This window comes from Callorhinchus milii, unplaced genomic scaffold (assembly GCF_018977255.1).
Source record: "Callorhinchus milii isolate IMCB2004 unplaced genomic scaffold, IMCB_Cmil_1.0 Scaffold24, whole genome shotgun sequence".
In the NCBI taxonomy this organism is placed as follows: domain Eukaryota; kingdom Metazoa; phylum Chordata; class Chondrichthyes; order Chimaeriformes; family Callorhinchidae; genus Callorhinchus; species Callorhinchus milii.
The window spans coordinates 5,869,925-5,885,820 of record NW_024704765.1 but is presented as its reverse complement, the minus strand read 5'-3'; the positions used below and the strand labels follow the sequence as shown (position 1 = coordinate 5,885,820).

The following is a 15,896-nucleotide window of genomic DNA, read 5'->3' as shown; positions in this document are numbered from 1 at the left end:
TCCCCCCCCCTACTCCCCACCCCAATAAAAATGGGGTCATTCTCTCCACACCGTTTGTGGGACACAGCTGTGCACAAATTGGCAAGTTTAGGGCAAAATCCTGTGAAGTGCTTTATGAGCCGTCGCCAGATGCACTCTCTTGTTAAGAAAAACCCCGAGTTAAATGCACAGAGACATTAGGTTGTCTTAAGTGGACGGAAGGTCTTAATTTGGCCAGATTCTGACATTTATGGGTGGGTCAGTTACACAGCAATAGGGCTACAGCATCATTAAAGATCTAACATGGGGTGAGGGCAAGGTTGTTGGGGGGGGGGGAGGCCCACAGGGTACAGGCATTCTTCAGCAACTTGTACTAATTCAAATCTTCTGCAGACAACTCCGCCAGGCCCTGCAGAGAGAGAGAGAGAACGTCTGTGCTTCCTGCTCACAGCGGGGAAACGTTCCAGCACCTTGACCTGTAATTAGCCAAATAGCTCGCAACCCTCAGCTCAGGCCTCGACAGAGGAAACAGGCTGTAATGTTCCCTGCAGTTACTCCAGCTCCTTCACATACTCTCCTCCCCCTCCTCAGGCACCCAACACTAACTCACTCGGATCCTTTGCCCACAAACAGCCACTCCGCCTCCCTCCTCAAAAGGCTCCGATGTCGCTGAACACCTGGGAGACAGATTAATGATTTACCAGCCGCTTTAAAGCCGCAGCCTCGCTCTGTCTGCTCGGCTAATTGACAGATCCCCTGCACTTCACGCCCGCTGCCCCCGTTTGTGATCTTTAAAAGGGCAGGTGGCTGGGGCTCAAAGGGCGACTGATGGAAATTCACTTTAAGGCACAAAGCTTCAAACCGGGTAAATGTTAGGTAGGATTGCCATGGGGATGTGCCGTTAGCCCACACTCATACCTGTTCGGGACTCTCAGCTTAGCTATATATTTTTGTCAGCCGTGTGTCTGACATGCAGAAGCCCATCGGCAGAAACCCAAGCCAGACCGAGATTTCCACGCAAAGCCACGTACACACGGAGCTTCCCCCAGTCTGAAACGAACGTGCACTCGCTCTCTCTCCTCAGGAGGGACGCACTCTGCCTACCTGGAGAGTCTGAGGCACGTGGTGGATGGAGCCAAGGCTTGGGGGACCCCAGAGTGTGCGTAGGGTTAAGTGCTAGAGTCCAACCAGCTAAAAGCACGCAGCTCGCCATTGAAGGCACTGTCTGCCAAGCTTTCCTGTTGCTTGTCCAGCGAAGATCATCCTACCCATTAGGACTTTGGTTTGCAGGGTTAACAGGAGCCGAGTTGGAAGAATCCCTGATCCTTGTGAGCTAGACATCAGTTAGTTGCACTCTCACCTCTCAGTCAAAAGATTGTGGGTACATTCCCCACCTCAGGACCAGAGCTCACAGTTCCAGGTCACTGGAGAAGGGTTGGGGGAAGGGGGTGTGGAGGGGGTGGAAGGGAGAGAAGAGCACTGCACTGTCAGAAGTGCCGTCCTTCGGATGAGACGTTAAACAGTCACTACACTCGACAGCGAAGACTGCAAAGCACTTTGCTTTTAACGGGTGTTAAAAAAAAATGCCCATCCTCTCAGTCCTGATTAAAACTCATTACCACAGGGTGTGAAACGTTACCTTGGAAATAACTGCGTCGGGGAGAGGCAGATGGACTGGAACCTGCATTTATTGTGTGAAAGGAATTTCACGTATGCCCAGGCAAAAAAAAACAGGACGCTCCCAATAAATCAGTCAGGAGTAATGTGGGCCTTACATCATTAAAGAAACTCTCTGTACAACAGTGTCCATTGTCTGAGAAATAGAGTGCAGCTTCCAACACACGGCCCCTCTCTACCACTCCCCCCTCACCCCCCCCCAACACACACAGACACACACTCATGTGCATGTTTGAGCTGTTAAAGCACAATTCTGCTCAGCGATTAGCGGTCTTCATTCTCCTCTCCGGCTATACTTTGGCTCAAGGCCGTGTGTTAACCAGTTGCAAAAAAAAAAGGGAACAGATTATAAAGGCCACAAAACAATCCCCCAATAAAAGAATGGTCATCCGCTTCGTGGCTGCTGAAGTGGGCGCGGCAGAATCGGATGCTGCAATTAATTAACCTACAAATGCATTCACCTGCAGGATTAGCAGGATTTACAGTTGCTTCGCTTTACAATAAGTCCTGCCAACCTTCCCGAATAAAAATCGGTGACTTGTTTCATGGCTGTTTGTGGGGACGTTGCTGTGCGCAACTGCGTTCGCCTATTTGCCTACAGGACACACAGTCACTCCATTTCACGGTAAATCCTGCGAAGGGCTTTGAGACGTCCCTCCGACTTGATGAGGCGCTGAACCAAACAATAATAGTAGCAATCATCATCATTGCGCGAGGTATACAGCGCCTGAGCACGTCTTCATGACGTCTCAAAGCGCTTCGCAGAACATACCGTAACGTGCAACAGCACATTTCGTGGGCGAAACGCGGCAGATAACTGCGCACGGCAGCGTCCCACACACAGCGGTGGATTGAAATGCTAGAAATATTATTATTAATAATAATAACAATAGACGATTATAATTATCGATCCGGAGGCCACTCACCCTCACAGGCGCTGTCCACCACCTCGTAGCCGGCCGTGCATTGACACTGACCGACCGGCACCAGCCACTCCCCGTCCAAGTTGCAGTGCATTTTAGGACGGCCGTCAGCGACGGCGTTGGCCACGCAGCTGCCCTCCACCTCCGAGAGCTCCTGCGAGTCGGCCCCAGCGATGGTCTCGGGGAACATGGCCATGTTGTGGCTGAGGGCCGAGCACTTCTTGTAGTAGACACGAACGGAGATGAGGGCCACACAGGCCCCCACGTCCTGGAAGGCCAAGTAGAAGCCCTTCTTATGCAGCGAGCCCACCTGCCGGACCTCCAGGTTGATCTTCACCTTGCGCAACTCGATGTCCTCTCTGGTGGTGATCTCGTCCGGGGCGATAGTGTCGATCTTCCTGAACTGGCTGGTGCGGAAGTTCGTGCCGTAGTCAAAGTCGGACTCAGCGTAGAAGAGGTTGAAGGTCTCCTTGCAGGAGGTGGCCAGGCTGGGGAAGCTGTTGCAATCTCTGGCCGTGAACTTCAGCTCCACGAATATGCGCTTGGCCTCTCCGCGGTAGATCCAGTTTGTCCGCAGCCAGTTGTCCTGGTCGCCCTCGATCACGTTGCACACGCTGTACATGTAGATGGGGCTGTCGTGCAGCACATTCTGGAGCAGATCCCACTATTTATTTCAGACAGACAAACAAACAAAGTCATTGAAATGTCAATCGCACAATCATTCAACCCCATTGTGGTCCAATGTCCACGTCACCCTCCCTCCACCCCACACCCCCCCACCACCATTTGGTTCTCGCCCAAATCTCCGGCTCCCTCCCTTCCCCTCCACGTGTCATCCCGACTCGTCACCCCCTGAGGTGAAGCTGGAGAAACGGCAAGAGAATTGGGGAGGGGGGGGGGGGGAAAACGACGTGAAGATACAGGGAAAAGGGCGCAAAGGCGGTGATTGGTCACAAGAGGTAGGACTTAAGGATAGAACGACAGAGTGGTGGAAGGGAGCAAGGGGGGCGCTCCAGAGGTTAGAGCAGTAGGAACAGATGAGTCTATATCCTGAACCTATCGTTTGTCCTTCAAATGGCTATTTAATAACACGGCTGAATGTCTCTCATTGCCCCCCACTCCCTGCTCCCTGAGCTCGGGGTGTGCGCGGTGGGGGTGGGGGGGGAAGCTGCGATGGCGAGGATGGAATTGGTCCCAAGTGAGGAGAGAGTGAGAGGAGAGAGAGCGCGTTACTTACCCCCTTGCCGTAGGGTTTGGTCAGCCAGCCAAGCTCACCGTGAGCAGAGGCAAAATCCAGCAACGCAACTGGGAGAGAAAAGAGTGGGAGAAAGAGAGACTGTTAGACCAGAATGCTACTACAGACGCGTGTACACCAAGCAACACATCTGTATACAGGGGAGCTGCCGTCTGAGCACACACACAACACACACACACACACCATGTGTGCACACACGCACATCTGTAGCTCATTTAAGAACACACTTAAAAGCAAACCGTGACATAGACTGACCATCAGCGCCACAGGAAAGCGGGGGGTCAGGTCAGAGCCGTGTGGACTGCTAGGATTCTACAAACTCCAATCTCTCAATCGCTGTTGACTTGCTGTTCAGACAGGCTGTCAGGGCTAATCAGCCTCTAATCCCCACTCCGCCTTTGAACATGCCAGCGGCCTGTCAGTTGAATTCCGCGCAGTTATTTATTAAGTGAATTAAAACCCAACAAACTGACCACGGCCCGAGTAACAAAGGACACTCAGCAGCGCAAGGACATTTGATTTCTCTCCCCCACCCTTTTCTCCAGCCTCCAGCCCCCCCCCCCCCCCCGCGAAACACAAATACACACACACAAACAATGTGTCTCCGCATCTTGGTTTGGTGTTGGTAGACTCAGAGGATCCAGTTGACCCCAAGACCAGTGTGAGTCACTAGCAGAGTCTCTGTTAAAGTGAGTTGAACCCCTAAAGGTCTAACCAGGATTTGGCAGAGATGAGCAGCTGAAACAACCTCCCCTTCCCCCCCCAGCCCAGGGGTCCGGAGTGTTTGCGGAAAGCCCCCCTTCATGGTTGTTTGGTGGGACATCACTGTGCCCACAAAACACACAGTCATTGCACTTTACAGTTAATCCTGTGAAGGACTTTGTGAAAGTGAAAGGCGCCCCGTCAGATACAAGGATTTTTACAATTGATTCATCCGTGGGAGACGGGAGAAGGTGGGGCTGAGAGGGGATGCGAGACACAAACAAGGCTGACATGGGCCACTGATATTGTCCTCCACAATCTGTGACCTTCACATCGAGTTGTCCACTGAGACGACAGAAGGACTCCTCTTCCGTGAAGCTTACACCAGTGACTGTCCTGCACTGCTACACATGATTTACAGTCACTGAGCTCAAGTCAATGACTCGCACTGTGTCGCTGGGTCAAGCAGCAACATGTTGCACCAGATCACTGTAGCTTCAGCATTGAATTCCACGGCACTCCCAGGAAACCAGAATCCATTATGTGTCAGAGTTTCATACCTCATTGTGCAAGTAGCGAGCGAGCGAGTGAGTGAGACAGCAAACTCACTGAGCCTCAGTGGATCAGAGCGAGTGAACTCACTGAGGCTCGGTGGGTCAGGTCAGTCAGTGCCTCGTCCCTGCTGTCGCACTGTTTCCCGCATCCCCCCCCACCCCCCCACTCGCTCATTCAGAAAGACACACTGGATTCACAGCCACACACAAACCTCTGTGACACTCTCTTCTCTCCTTGTGGATAACTAACAATGGCTCACACTCGCTTCTCATACACCAGGCAAGGAAGACAAGAGCATTAATGAGGACAATGTGCTTTGAAAGCACTTAAGAGCAAACTCACAGAGAGCTTTGATTTAGGTTTCAAAGTCAGTTGCGGATCTGGGCACCGCTACAGCCCTATCTGACCCGAGAGCAGCTTTTTGATGATGAAGCCACTGAGATTAAATCGTACACGGAATTACTCAAACATCTCACCCTTCAGTCCTCGGCAGTTCCACCGAAAAAGGTTTGATGAGAACAAAAGACAAACTGCTTTTGAACTGCTTTCAGATTACATGCAAACCATAGGAATTTACAGCACAGAAGAAAGCCATTCAGCCCATTGTGTCCGTTCTGGCTCTTTTAAAGGGCAATTCTTTCCTTTCCCCAAACCCCTTTTAACAAGAACTCTAACATGTCCTCCCCACATCAAAGGTGTTACATATAAAAGTAAATTGTGCTGCGTTTTATTTGTTCAGCATCTTTTGTGTAAAAAAAGTCTCGAACCACTTTACAATAAAAGTGAATGTAATAATGATATTATTATCCTTACATCTGATAATAGCACCTTTCATGTCGATACTACATGTCAAGGCCTGGATATACTGTAATGTGCAGTGACTGTATTTTAGACCAATTTGCACATGTCAATGTCCCACAAACAGGCATGAAGTGAATGACCAATTTTATAAGAGGATTTTTGGCCAGGATATTGGGAAAGAAACTCCCTTCTCTTTCTGTTGTATTGGATCAGCCAGGTGTCTGACACGTGGGGAAACACATCACTATATTTAAGAGTATTCAAACCAAAATTTATCATGGAGAATTCCATGATAAACCAGGATAAAAATACTCGAAGGAATAGCACGGATAGAAGGCAGAGTTGGAGGTGAGGGGGGGTTGAGGGGGAGAAAGGAAGGAAACGTCCCTGAAAGTCCACTCAAACCACGAGGCGAACGCAACTGAAATTAATGACTCAATCAGAGACGGGGATGTGGAAATCGACGAAACTTGCATTTCATATAGAAACAGTGACGGAGAACTAAAAGTCAAAATAAAAAAAAAGGAACGACAACTTGGGTTTAAATAGTGCCCCGTCATGTGGGGCAGCGACCCAGAGCACATACAGTGATAGAAAAGTATAGTCACACGAGGTGACTCCCTAGATGGTCAGTTTTGTAAGAGACAAGTTTGAAAGAGAGAAAGAAAGTCTTCTCTCTCTCTTCCTCCCTAGTAACCTGTACAGCCAGGAACAGGATAACAGCCCACCCCCCCTCTCTCCCCCACCCCCGGGAGTCATTGTTCGAGCGTACAGAGGAAAGCCAACTCAAGGCAACAAAGTTTTACATCATTTTACATCCTCTCAACAACACACTCAGCAGCCAAACGGGAAGATGTGATCTTCAAACACAAAGATTTTTTTTCTTAAAAACACAAAAAAAAGAGAAACTGACGACAGCTGCGATTTAGACGTTCCGTTTCCTGAAAACAAGCCTCGTTTTATTTTATTAACGGCGAAAAGACTTCTCATTTGCCTGCTAAATGAGAGAGAGAGAGAGAGTGGACTCGATGCTCGACGATAATTACTTGCAAAGCCCTCGGCGACGTTTCAAAGTGATGAGAATTGTTGTAAAAACCGCAAATCCTTTCTTTGTGACAACAGGGGGTTGGGATTGAGATGTAAAGGCACAGTTTTGGGGTCTGGAGCAGGGGGCAAGTTGAAAAGGTTTCTTTCCTCTCTCCCCCCTCCCCCCACCACCTTTCAACCTCATCCATACTTGTTATTTTCCGTTGCTACTTTTACAGACAGACAGACAGACAGACAACATGTTTGACTCTGGAAGCAACTCTAGCAATGTAATAAAAGGGCTGCTCCCCCCCCACAGCTCCAAATCCACCCAGACCCTGACTCCAAAGTCTCTCTCTCACCGTGCAGCCTCAGCAATAATAATAACAACAGTAATAATTATCCTGGCGTTTGACAATAATAATCCTCGTCACATCGTCGAGACGTCCCGACGCGCTTCACGGGATATACTGTAGTACGGTGCGAATGCGTGTTTTGACGCGGCCGTCGTGAATGGCACTGAGTGGAATCAAATGGCTTCGGGCTTCATGCTAACCCCTCTAACTGAGTTTCTGGGGATCCCCCAACAACCACCACAGGGGCAGATTTGCTTTGGGGGGGGGGGGGGTTGGAGGGAAGGGGAGAAAAGAAGAGGGAAAGAAAGGAAAGCCAGGATTTAAGCGGTTTAATGTTCAGGCAAGTCTCCCCAGCTTCCGCTGCCATATACAGTTAGTCAGGATCACACGCAGTACACACAGCTATTATAATGGTGGTTTGGGCAGGAGCTGGACCTGGTTGGCCACAGGCACGACGCGAGCAGTGATTTTCCTCCCACTTTCCCATCGGATTCCAGGACTCCGGAACCACACAGTTAAAAGGGGTATATCATTTGCTAAGCCCGCTATTTAACGAGATTAAAAATCACCGCCCGAGGAAAATAAAGAGGAGTTTTTCCCCACTTAATCCGCGCGAATCCTCCTTCATCCGCCCCCCCCCCCCCCCCAGAAAAGTAATTGCACAGGCAGAAAATCCGGGAGTAAACGTTCCGCGCTAACGAGAGGGGAAAAGAAATGCAATAATTACAGACTGACGAGAGCGTTAGAGAAATGGGGAGGATTAATTTTTCAGATTGTCAGCGTCAGTCTGCGCAGTAAATGCTCATCAAAAATTCAAAGGTTTAAACAATCTCTTTGAAATGATATAAACAGCCCTTTCTCACTCGCTCACCCAACATCAGATAAATGGGAGATGAAACAAAAGGAGGTAAATACAAACACCACAGGCACTTTCAACCCAACACTGTAGTTTAAGTTGATGTTTGCGAGTGCACTTTAATAATCCTTGCATTTCATACAACGCCTCATCCAAGCCATCGAGACGTCTCAAAGCGCTTCACAGGATACACCATAAAGTGAACTGACTGTACATTTTGTGGGCGAAACTTTGCAAATTTTCTTTCTATTAAAAAAAGCTTTGCACTAAGCGCGATGTACGTCACTGCCGGGGAAAGGGTGTTTTGCGGGGACGTTGCTGGGAGCAAACCAGCTGCCCCGTTCGACCGCAAGACGCGCACAGTCCAGTCACTACACTTTGCGGTAAATCCTGCCGGAGGCTGTGATGAGGAGCTGCATCAAATGCTAATGCCGTGCAAATACCCAAACCGTGGGGAGTCAGACTTCACTGGGTGGAGAAGGAGTTGTGCGTGTGTTTGGGGGGCTGAGGGGGAAGGGGTGGAGGGGGGGGGGGGGTTAAGAGTTGCGAAGGAGGGAGAGGAGAGTTAGTTATTTCTGCAAGAAGGCACTTAGCAGCCACTGGACTTTGTGAGGTGGGAAGTCTCTCTGTGCTGATGTGTTCTGCGCTCGCTGTACCACACCTGCTTTACCCGTTTCCCACACTCTGCCACTCAACTGCGTGAGCGCGCGGTGGCGAGCGAAGCAGCTCCTAAGCCGAGCCCGGAGTTAATCCCGTTTCCCAAACCTCCGCACAAGCTCACTGACATTTTTGGGGGGAGAAAAGAGCCTCAATCCAAGAATTCAGTCGATTGGCAGATCGCTTTCCGGGGTGGGGGGGGGGGTGTAATAAATCCTCAACAAAATATTTGGTCACTCGATTCCCGACTGCTTTGTGGGACGCTGCTGTGCACAACCTGATGCCACATGTTGCCTGCAAGATGCACGGTCACTACACTTTACAGTATATCCTGTGAAGCATCTTTGATACGTCTCAACAACACGATAAGGCGCTTTTTGGGGGTAAACGTTTCAACTGAGATCAACAGGAAAGGGATGGAGGAAAGGGTAACGCGGGGTGGGGGCAGAATTACACCAAAAACACCTCTTAAATCTCTCCAGACGTCAGCAAAATCAGGCAAATACCTGTAGTACCCTCTTACTCTCTCTTTCGCACACGCTCCAAAGTTGTTCCCAATTTTTTTTTCATTTTTACAAACTATTTAATGGCTTTTTTTCCCCTCTCTCTCTCTCTCTCTCTCTGCTTCCCATAGAAACCACTTGGAAGATATTTTTTTTTCCTCGGGAGGAAACCGTTGAGCCAGATTTTACTTGGGATCAGACTGAACGCGTTGCCTTTCCCTTTCACTGGAAATTTTTTTGCACGTTTTAAATCTGGGATTTAAATCGAAAGTATCAAATACGAGGATTATTCTATATATATAGTGAATACATACAGTGTTGTGTGTATATATATATACGATATTACACACACACACACACACACAGGGTGATGCCATCATAACATCTAAGAAGGACTAAAGAAGTGATGATAATTAATGAATTAGTAATAAATATTAAAATAAATGGTATTGCGCCTTTTTGGTCACTCTGCGTGTGTGTATATATATATATAGTAGGAGGGCAGAGGGGAGAGGAGGGCAGAGGGGAGAGGGGAGAGGAGGGCAGAGGGGAGAGGGGAGAGGAGGGCAGAGGGGAGAGGGGAGAGGAGGGCAGAGGGGAGAGGGGAGAGGAGGGCAGAGGGGAGAGGGGAGAGGGGAGAGGGGAGAGGAGGGCAGAGGGGAGAGGAGGGCAGAGGGGAGAGGAGGGCAGAGGGGAGAGGAGGGCAGAGGGGAGAGGAGGGGAGAGGGGAGAGGAGGGGAGAGGGGAGAGGAGGGCAGAGGGGAGAGGGGAGAGGAGGGCAGAGGGGAGAGGGGAGAGGAGGGCAGAGGGGAGAGGGGGAGAGGGGGAGAGGAGGGCAGAGGGGGAGAGGAGGGGAGAGGGGAGAGGAGGGCAGAGGGGAGAGGGGAGAGGAGGGCAGAGGGGAGAGGAGGGCAGAGGGGAGAGGGGAGAGGAGGGGAGAGACACTCTCAGGGCCGCGATGTTTCTCTCGGACGCAAACTTTTGCAACAAGTTTCAGAAGTTGAAAGCGCAGCGCGAGAGGTAAAGTGACCCTAAACCCCGGGGAGAGGGGGAGAGAGGGGAGGATGAGGGGGAGAGAGGAGGGGGAGAGGGGGAGAATGAGGGGGAGAGAGGAGGGGGAGAGAGGGGAGAATGAGGGGGAGAGAAGAGGGGGAGAGAAGAGGGGGAGAGGGGGGAAGAGGGGGGAATGAGGGGGAGAGGGGAGGATGAGGGGGAGAGAGGAGGGGGAGAGAGGAGGGGGAGAATGAGGGGGAGAGAGGAGGGGAGAGGAGGGGGAAGAGAGGAGGGGGAGAGAGGAGGGGGAGAATGAGGGGGAGAGAGGAGGGGGAGAGGGAGAGAATGAGGGGGAGAGAGGAGGGGGAGAGGGGGAGAATGAGGGAGAGAGAGGAGGGGGAGAGGGGGAGAATGAAGGGGAGAGAGGGATGAGGGGGAGAATGAGGGGAGAGAGGAGGGGGAGAATGAGGGGGAGAGAGGAGGGGGAGAGGGAGAGAATGAGGGGGAGAGAGGAGGGGGAGAGGGGGAGAATGAGGGAGAGAGGAGGGGGAGAGGGGAGGGGGAGAGGGGAGGATGAGGGGGAGAGAGGGGATGAGGGGGAACACACGGGACTGAGCTCTTACCTTCGTCTGACTGCAGTCCGGGGGGGAAGCCGGAGAGCAGCAGCAGAGAGAGGAGAGCGAGTGGAGGGCGATGAGGCTCCATTGATGGTCTTCTTCTGGTCTCTCGGGGCCACAGCAAATACTGGAGATGAACTGGTGACAAAGCTCTCCCTCTCTCTCTCTCACACACACTGACACACTCACTCTCTCACACACTGACTTTCTCTCTCTCTCTCTCTCTCTCTCTCTCACACACTCACTATTTCTCACTAACTCTTTCTTTCTCTCTCTCACACTCACTCTCTCACACACTGACTTTCTTTCTCTCTCTCTCTCTCTCTCTCTCTCACACTCACTCTTTCTCACTAACTCTTTCTTTCTCTCTCTCACACTCACTCTCTCACACACTGACTTTCTCTCTCTCTCTCTCTCTCTCACACTCACTCTTTCTCACTAACTTTCTCTCTCTCTCTCTCTCTCACACTCACTCACTCTCTCACTTGTTCCCAACTCACTGACTCTCTGTCTCCCTCTCTCTCCCTCCCATCCCTGTCAGCCCCCCCCTCCCCTCCCTCCCCCCTCCCTCCCTGTGGGGAGGTACCAGTCGGTTGGAGAACCCCAATCACAGCTCACATTCCCCAACCCTGACATTAACCACATTTTGTCAGAACTTCCCCCAATTCCCTCACATTCCTCCCTTCATCGCAGACCCACATCAGCCCAGACAACAAGTCGGGGCAGGTAACCCATCCTCCAGCTGCGCCCTGTAATTGCAGATGTTTTATCATCTTAAATATTGCACACAGCTGCTCGACCTCCACAGACTCTCTCTCTCTCTCTCTCTCTCTGTGTGTGTGTGTCAAGTCTCCTTTATCCCCTCTGAGGGTATCACAGCCGCGCGAACCGCTCTCCCGACCCCCCCCATCGGGTTCCTAACCTGTCGCGCCGTTAGCTTTTCGCCCACAAATATACAGTCAATTCACTTTACAGTGTGTTTCTGTGAAGCGCTTTGGGACGTCCTCCCGACGTGAAAAGCGCTATATCAAATGCAAGGATTATTATTATTATTATAAGTCGCTCCACCTCCGCGGTCTATCCCGCGCAGCGCTTCGAGGCGGTCTCGACGGCGTGCGCGGCGTCGAGCGCAAGACTGTTGTTGTTATTTTCAGTTGGGGGGGTCAGACATTTCACAGGACTCGGTACGGGTCGTGGCAAACTCGCGTAGAATCTGGACTCCTGAACGGGGGACTTGGGCAGGTGGAACGATTTGGGCGATTATCCGATTTACACGGATCAGACTTACGAGACTTTTTACCGCATTTAATGCTCGGTTTATGGTCTCCGCCGTCCGTGTTGCAAACGCTGGCTCCTATCTACTGGAATGTGCAAGCACAGGGTAAAAGCTTTCCTAAAAAGGAAGTGAGCGACATCCCGATGGCAGGGTGTCGGGGAAACCATTGAAAATTTTACCTGAGTCACCCTGTTCGGAGGAGTGAGTCAGGTTGTTCTCACAGGTCAGTCGGTTTAAAAGAAAGACAGGATCACACCCAGCAGCTCAGAACAAAAGCTGGACCTGGCTCCATTTCACCAGGAGCAGTTCGCAGCCAGTTTCACTTCTTCTACCTTTGCAAGTACAATCCATTGCATTGTCCTGTCCTGCCCCGGTGAACGAGGATTTCGTAATTTTGTGGCGCCTTCGAAAATTATATTGCATTTTTTTTTATTATTGGCCCTTCGTATCGAATGACAGTACATATATGAGTCAACGTTTCAAAAGCTCTTTGCCGAGCAATTGCTGTCAAGTGTAGTGACCGTTCATTTTGGACGCTCACCTGGCAACTGTTTGCATAAGGGCAAAGTCCTACAAGAGAGTCATGGGGTTAATGCACCCGCTTGAGATCAGAATGGGCGCATCCAGCAGCGTATGAGCAGGAATGAGTGTGCATTTAGTCCTGTAGCATATTGGTTAGATCACTTGTCTCGCACACAAGAGGACCTGGGTTTGGTTCCCACGCAGGGCAAAATGTTAGGCAGGTTTCCTTACTCCTCCACACGCCTCTGTTTAACTAGCAGTAAGTAGGAACCCAGTTGTCAGTCGATTGGTGGATCACTTTCCGGAGGGTAATAATCCCTCCTAAAAAAAAAATCGGGTCGCTCAATGCAAGATTGTTTTGGGACGCTGTCGTGCTCAATTGGCTGCCACGTTTCACCCACAAAATGTACAGTCAATACACTGCACAATATATTCTGTGAAGCGCTTTGAGACGTCTCGATGACGTGATAAGGCGCTGTATCAAATGCAGGGAATATTTTTCCTATTATGGCAATGACACTCACATCAGCGCGTGTGCCGGTGCGAATGAGCATTTGATAGCAACAACAACAACGACTTGCACTTGCATAGCGCCCTCCGCACTGGGCGGTGTCTCAGAGTGCTTGATAGCATCCTTCAACTGAGAACAATTGGGTGGATTTGAGATGATCTGATCTTTCCAAGGCACGGGAGTACTGAGCCATGCCAGGCTGCAGTAAGCCTCCCTCGCACGACGGAAGTCCTTTTGAGCTTGAAATTTGCTCTTTAATTAGGATTTAAAATGATTGACACTTCTCGAAGCAACAGCAGCCTTTTGCTGTAATCCCTGCACCGTGGAACCTCCCTTTAGCTGTACGCAGAGTGAAAGGATGAAGAAAGAACTGGCATTTTGAATCGCATCAGAACATCTCACAATGCTTCTTCGGGAATTACTGTCAGGTGAAGTGAGTGTGTTATGTAGTGCAAGCCAAAGCCCTTACGGGTAGAATGGCTTTAGATGGACAAGCAGTGGGAAGCTGGCCAGATAGTGCTCTCAATATAAAGTAAAATCAATGTAAGGTAAACTATGTGGATTAAGCTGGTTAGACTCCAGCAGTTACTCCAACACGCACCAGCCTTGGCTCCTGCCAGCCTGCACTTAATACTCTCCGGAATGAATTAAAAAAAAGGGAGAGTGCACATTCCATTCCAATACACAAGAATTTCCATGTGTCTGTGGGATCCACGAGGTGAATAATTAATTTTTGCTCCAGATAGAATTGGTCATTCACGTCCGGGCTTCGCTGTTTGCAGGATTTTGCCGCTGCTGCATCTTGTCAACAAAATAAACACTTTACAGTCTTTAATAAAGTTGAAACTAAACTTTACGGTAAATGCTCTGATGCGTTTGAGATATTTTGATGTCGCGCTCAGATGGTTTGTCAAGTGCAAGGTAATGATTATTAATATCACTTTATCTGGAGGACTATTGGGGTGGAGGAGCTGGAAGAGGTGGCCAAAAAATGTGGTCGAAAGGAAAGGTCTTAAGACTGGTTTTAAAGGTGTGCGCGTGTGGGTGGGGGGGGGTGGAACGGGGACAGGGGGATTCTAGGATAGAGTTCCTGAATGCAGGGGCAGAATGGCTGAAACCTCACCCGCTGATGGTGGGGCAGGGCAGGGCGCTGGGGACATGAAGCAGCCCAGTGTTCGCTGAGCCAAGAGACTGTTGGGGCGATAGGGTTGCAGAAGCTTCTGTTACCAAAATCAGAGCATTAAAGTGTCCTCCACCTCTTGGTGTCAAGGATTAAGAAGCGTTCTTTATTGAAGTCCTGCGGAGGCAGAGTCACCTGGAGAAAGGGAACTGTATAATGCAAGAGAAAGTGTTTGAGCGCTATATGAACACATCACCACGATACCATGCAGACTCGGGACAGCAGAAGCTCAGAGACATAGGGATTAAGTGCTTAAAATGATTGCAGAATGCACTGCTCCAGACACATCAATGAAGCCTCTGTGTAAAGCGTTATTATCAGCCCACATCTTGCTGAAATGGCTCTCAGGGCAAATCAAATAGATTAATCATTCACCACAGTCACCAGCAATGAAATGGATCAGATTTGTTTCGATCTTTGTATGTCAGCCTGGCTCAGTGGTGGTACCTTTGCCTTGGGTCAGAAGGTTGTAGCTTCAAGCCCCACCTAGCGAGGGAGCACACATCGTCTAAGCTCCAATGCAGTGCTGGGGGTGGGGGGGGGGGGGCTGCATTGTTGGAGGTGCCATCCTTCAGATGAGACCTTAAACCTGGGTCCCGTCTGCCTGTTCAGGTGGACGTTAAAGATCCCATGGCACTATTTGAAAAGAGAAGGGAGTTTCTCTCTCTCGGTCTCAATCCCCCAAATAAAATTGATCACTTACTCCTGTGAAGTGCTTTGGAACGCCCACATGTTGTGAAAGGCACTACAGCAAGTGCAAGATAAGTCTTTAATTATGGTTTATCTTATTTCTATATTTGGCGGCTTCTAATTGCTCTATTTCCCAGTTCCACATCGCTCTGTTTAATTGTTCTTCCAAAGTCCCCATTGCAGTATCAGACTGATTTTTGTGAATGAGTCAGAAATCCTGGCCTCCATCTCCCTTCCTAGTATCGCCTTTTCAGCTGTTAATTAAACTCTATGTAAAGAAATACTTCCTAGTGTCTGCCCTAATCTTGCCTTGCTCCACAGGAACCCAAGGCTTCCTGTTACAAATCCTAGCATTTAATGTTACACCTTTCACATCCACTGTAGGGCTCAAAGGACTTCATAAAATATACGCTAAATAACGACAGTAATAATAATCCTTGCATTTGATATAACGCTTATCATGTCATTGAGACATCTCAAAGTGCTGCTCAGGATATACTATTAGAGTGTAGTGACTGTATATTTTGTGGGTGAAAGGCGGCAGCCAATTGCACACAACAGTCTCCCACAAATAGTCGTGGATTGAGTGACCAAATTCTGATTTATTTTTTGGAAGGATTATTTTGGAGGGATTATAAAGTCCAGTGACTATGTAATTTTTTGGCAAGTGTGCAGCCAATTCTCCTCCCTGGGAATGTCCCACAAAGAGCTTGAACCCAGTGACCAATTGCATCTGTAGGGGATTGTGATTCCCTTCTCTTTTTGAATAGCACCAATGGGATCTTTAAATAACATCTCATGAGAAGGAAGCACACAC

The 15,896-nt window shown here is 49.8% G+C and overlaps 1 protein-coding gene across 2 annotated transcripts in view; it reads right to left on the bottom strand.

The window, feature by feature from the left end:
- epha2b (eph receptor A2 b) overlaps positions 1–11,099 on the bottom strand; it is a 31,186-nt gene extending 20,087 nt beyond the window's left edge. For both annotated transcript variants that reach the window (XM_042343553.1, XM_042343554.1), the window contains exons 1-3: positions 10,907–11,099; positions 3,817–3,884; positions 2,583–3,243 (exon numbers count right to left, since the gene is read on the bottom strand). In XM_042343553.1, the coding sequence (XP_042199487.1) occupies positions 2,583–3,243; positions 3,817–3,884; positions 10,907–10,988 (811 nt within the window). In that variant the 5' untranslated portion in view covers positions 10,989–11,099. The remainder of the gene's footprint in view (positions 1–2,582; positions 3,244–3,816; positions 3,885–10,906) is intronic.
- Positions 11,100–15,896: the final 4,797 nt, after the last annotated feature.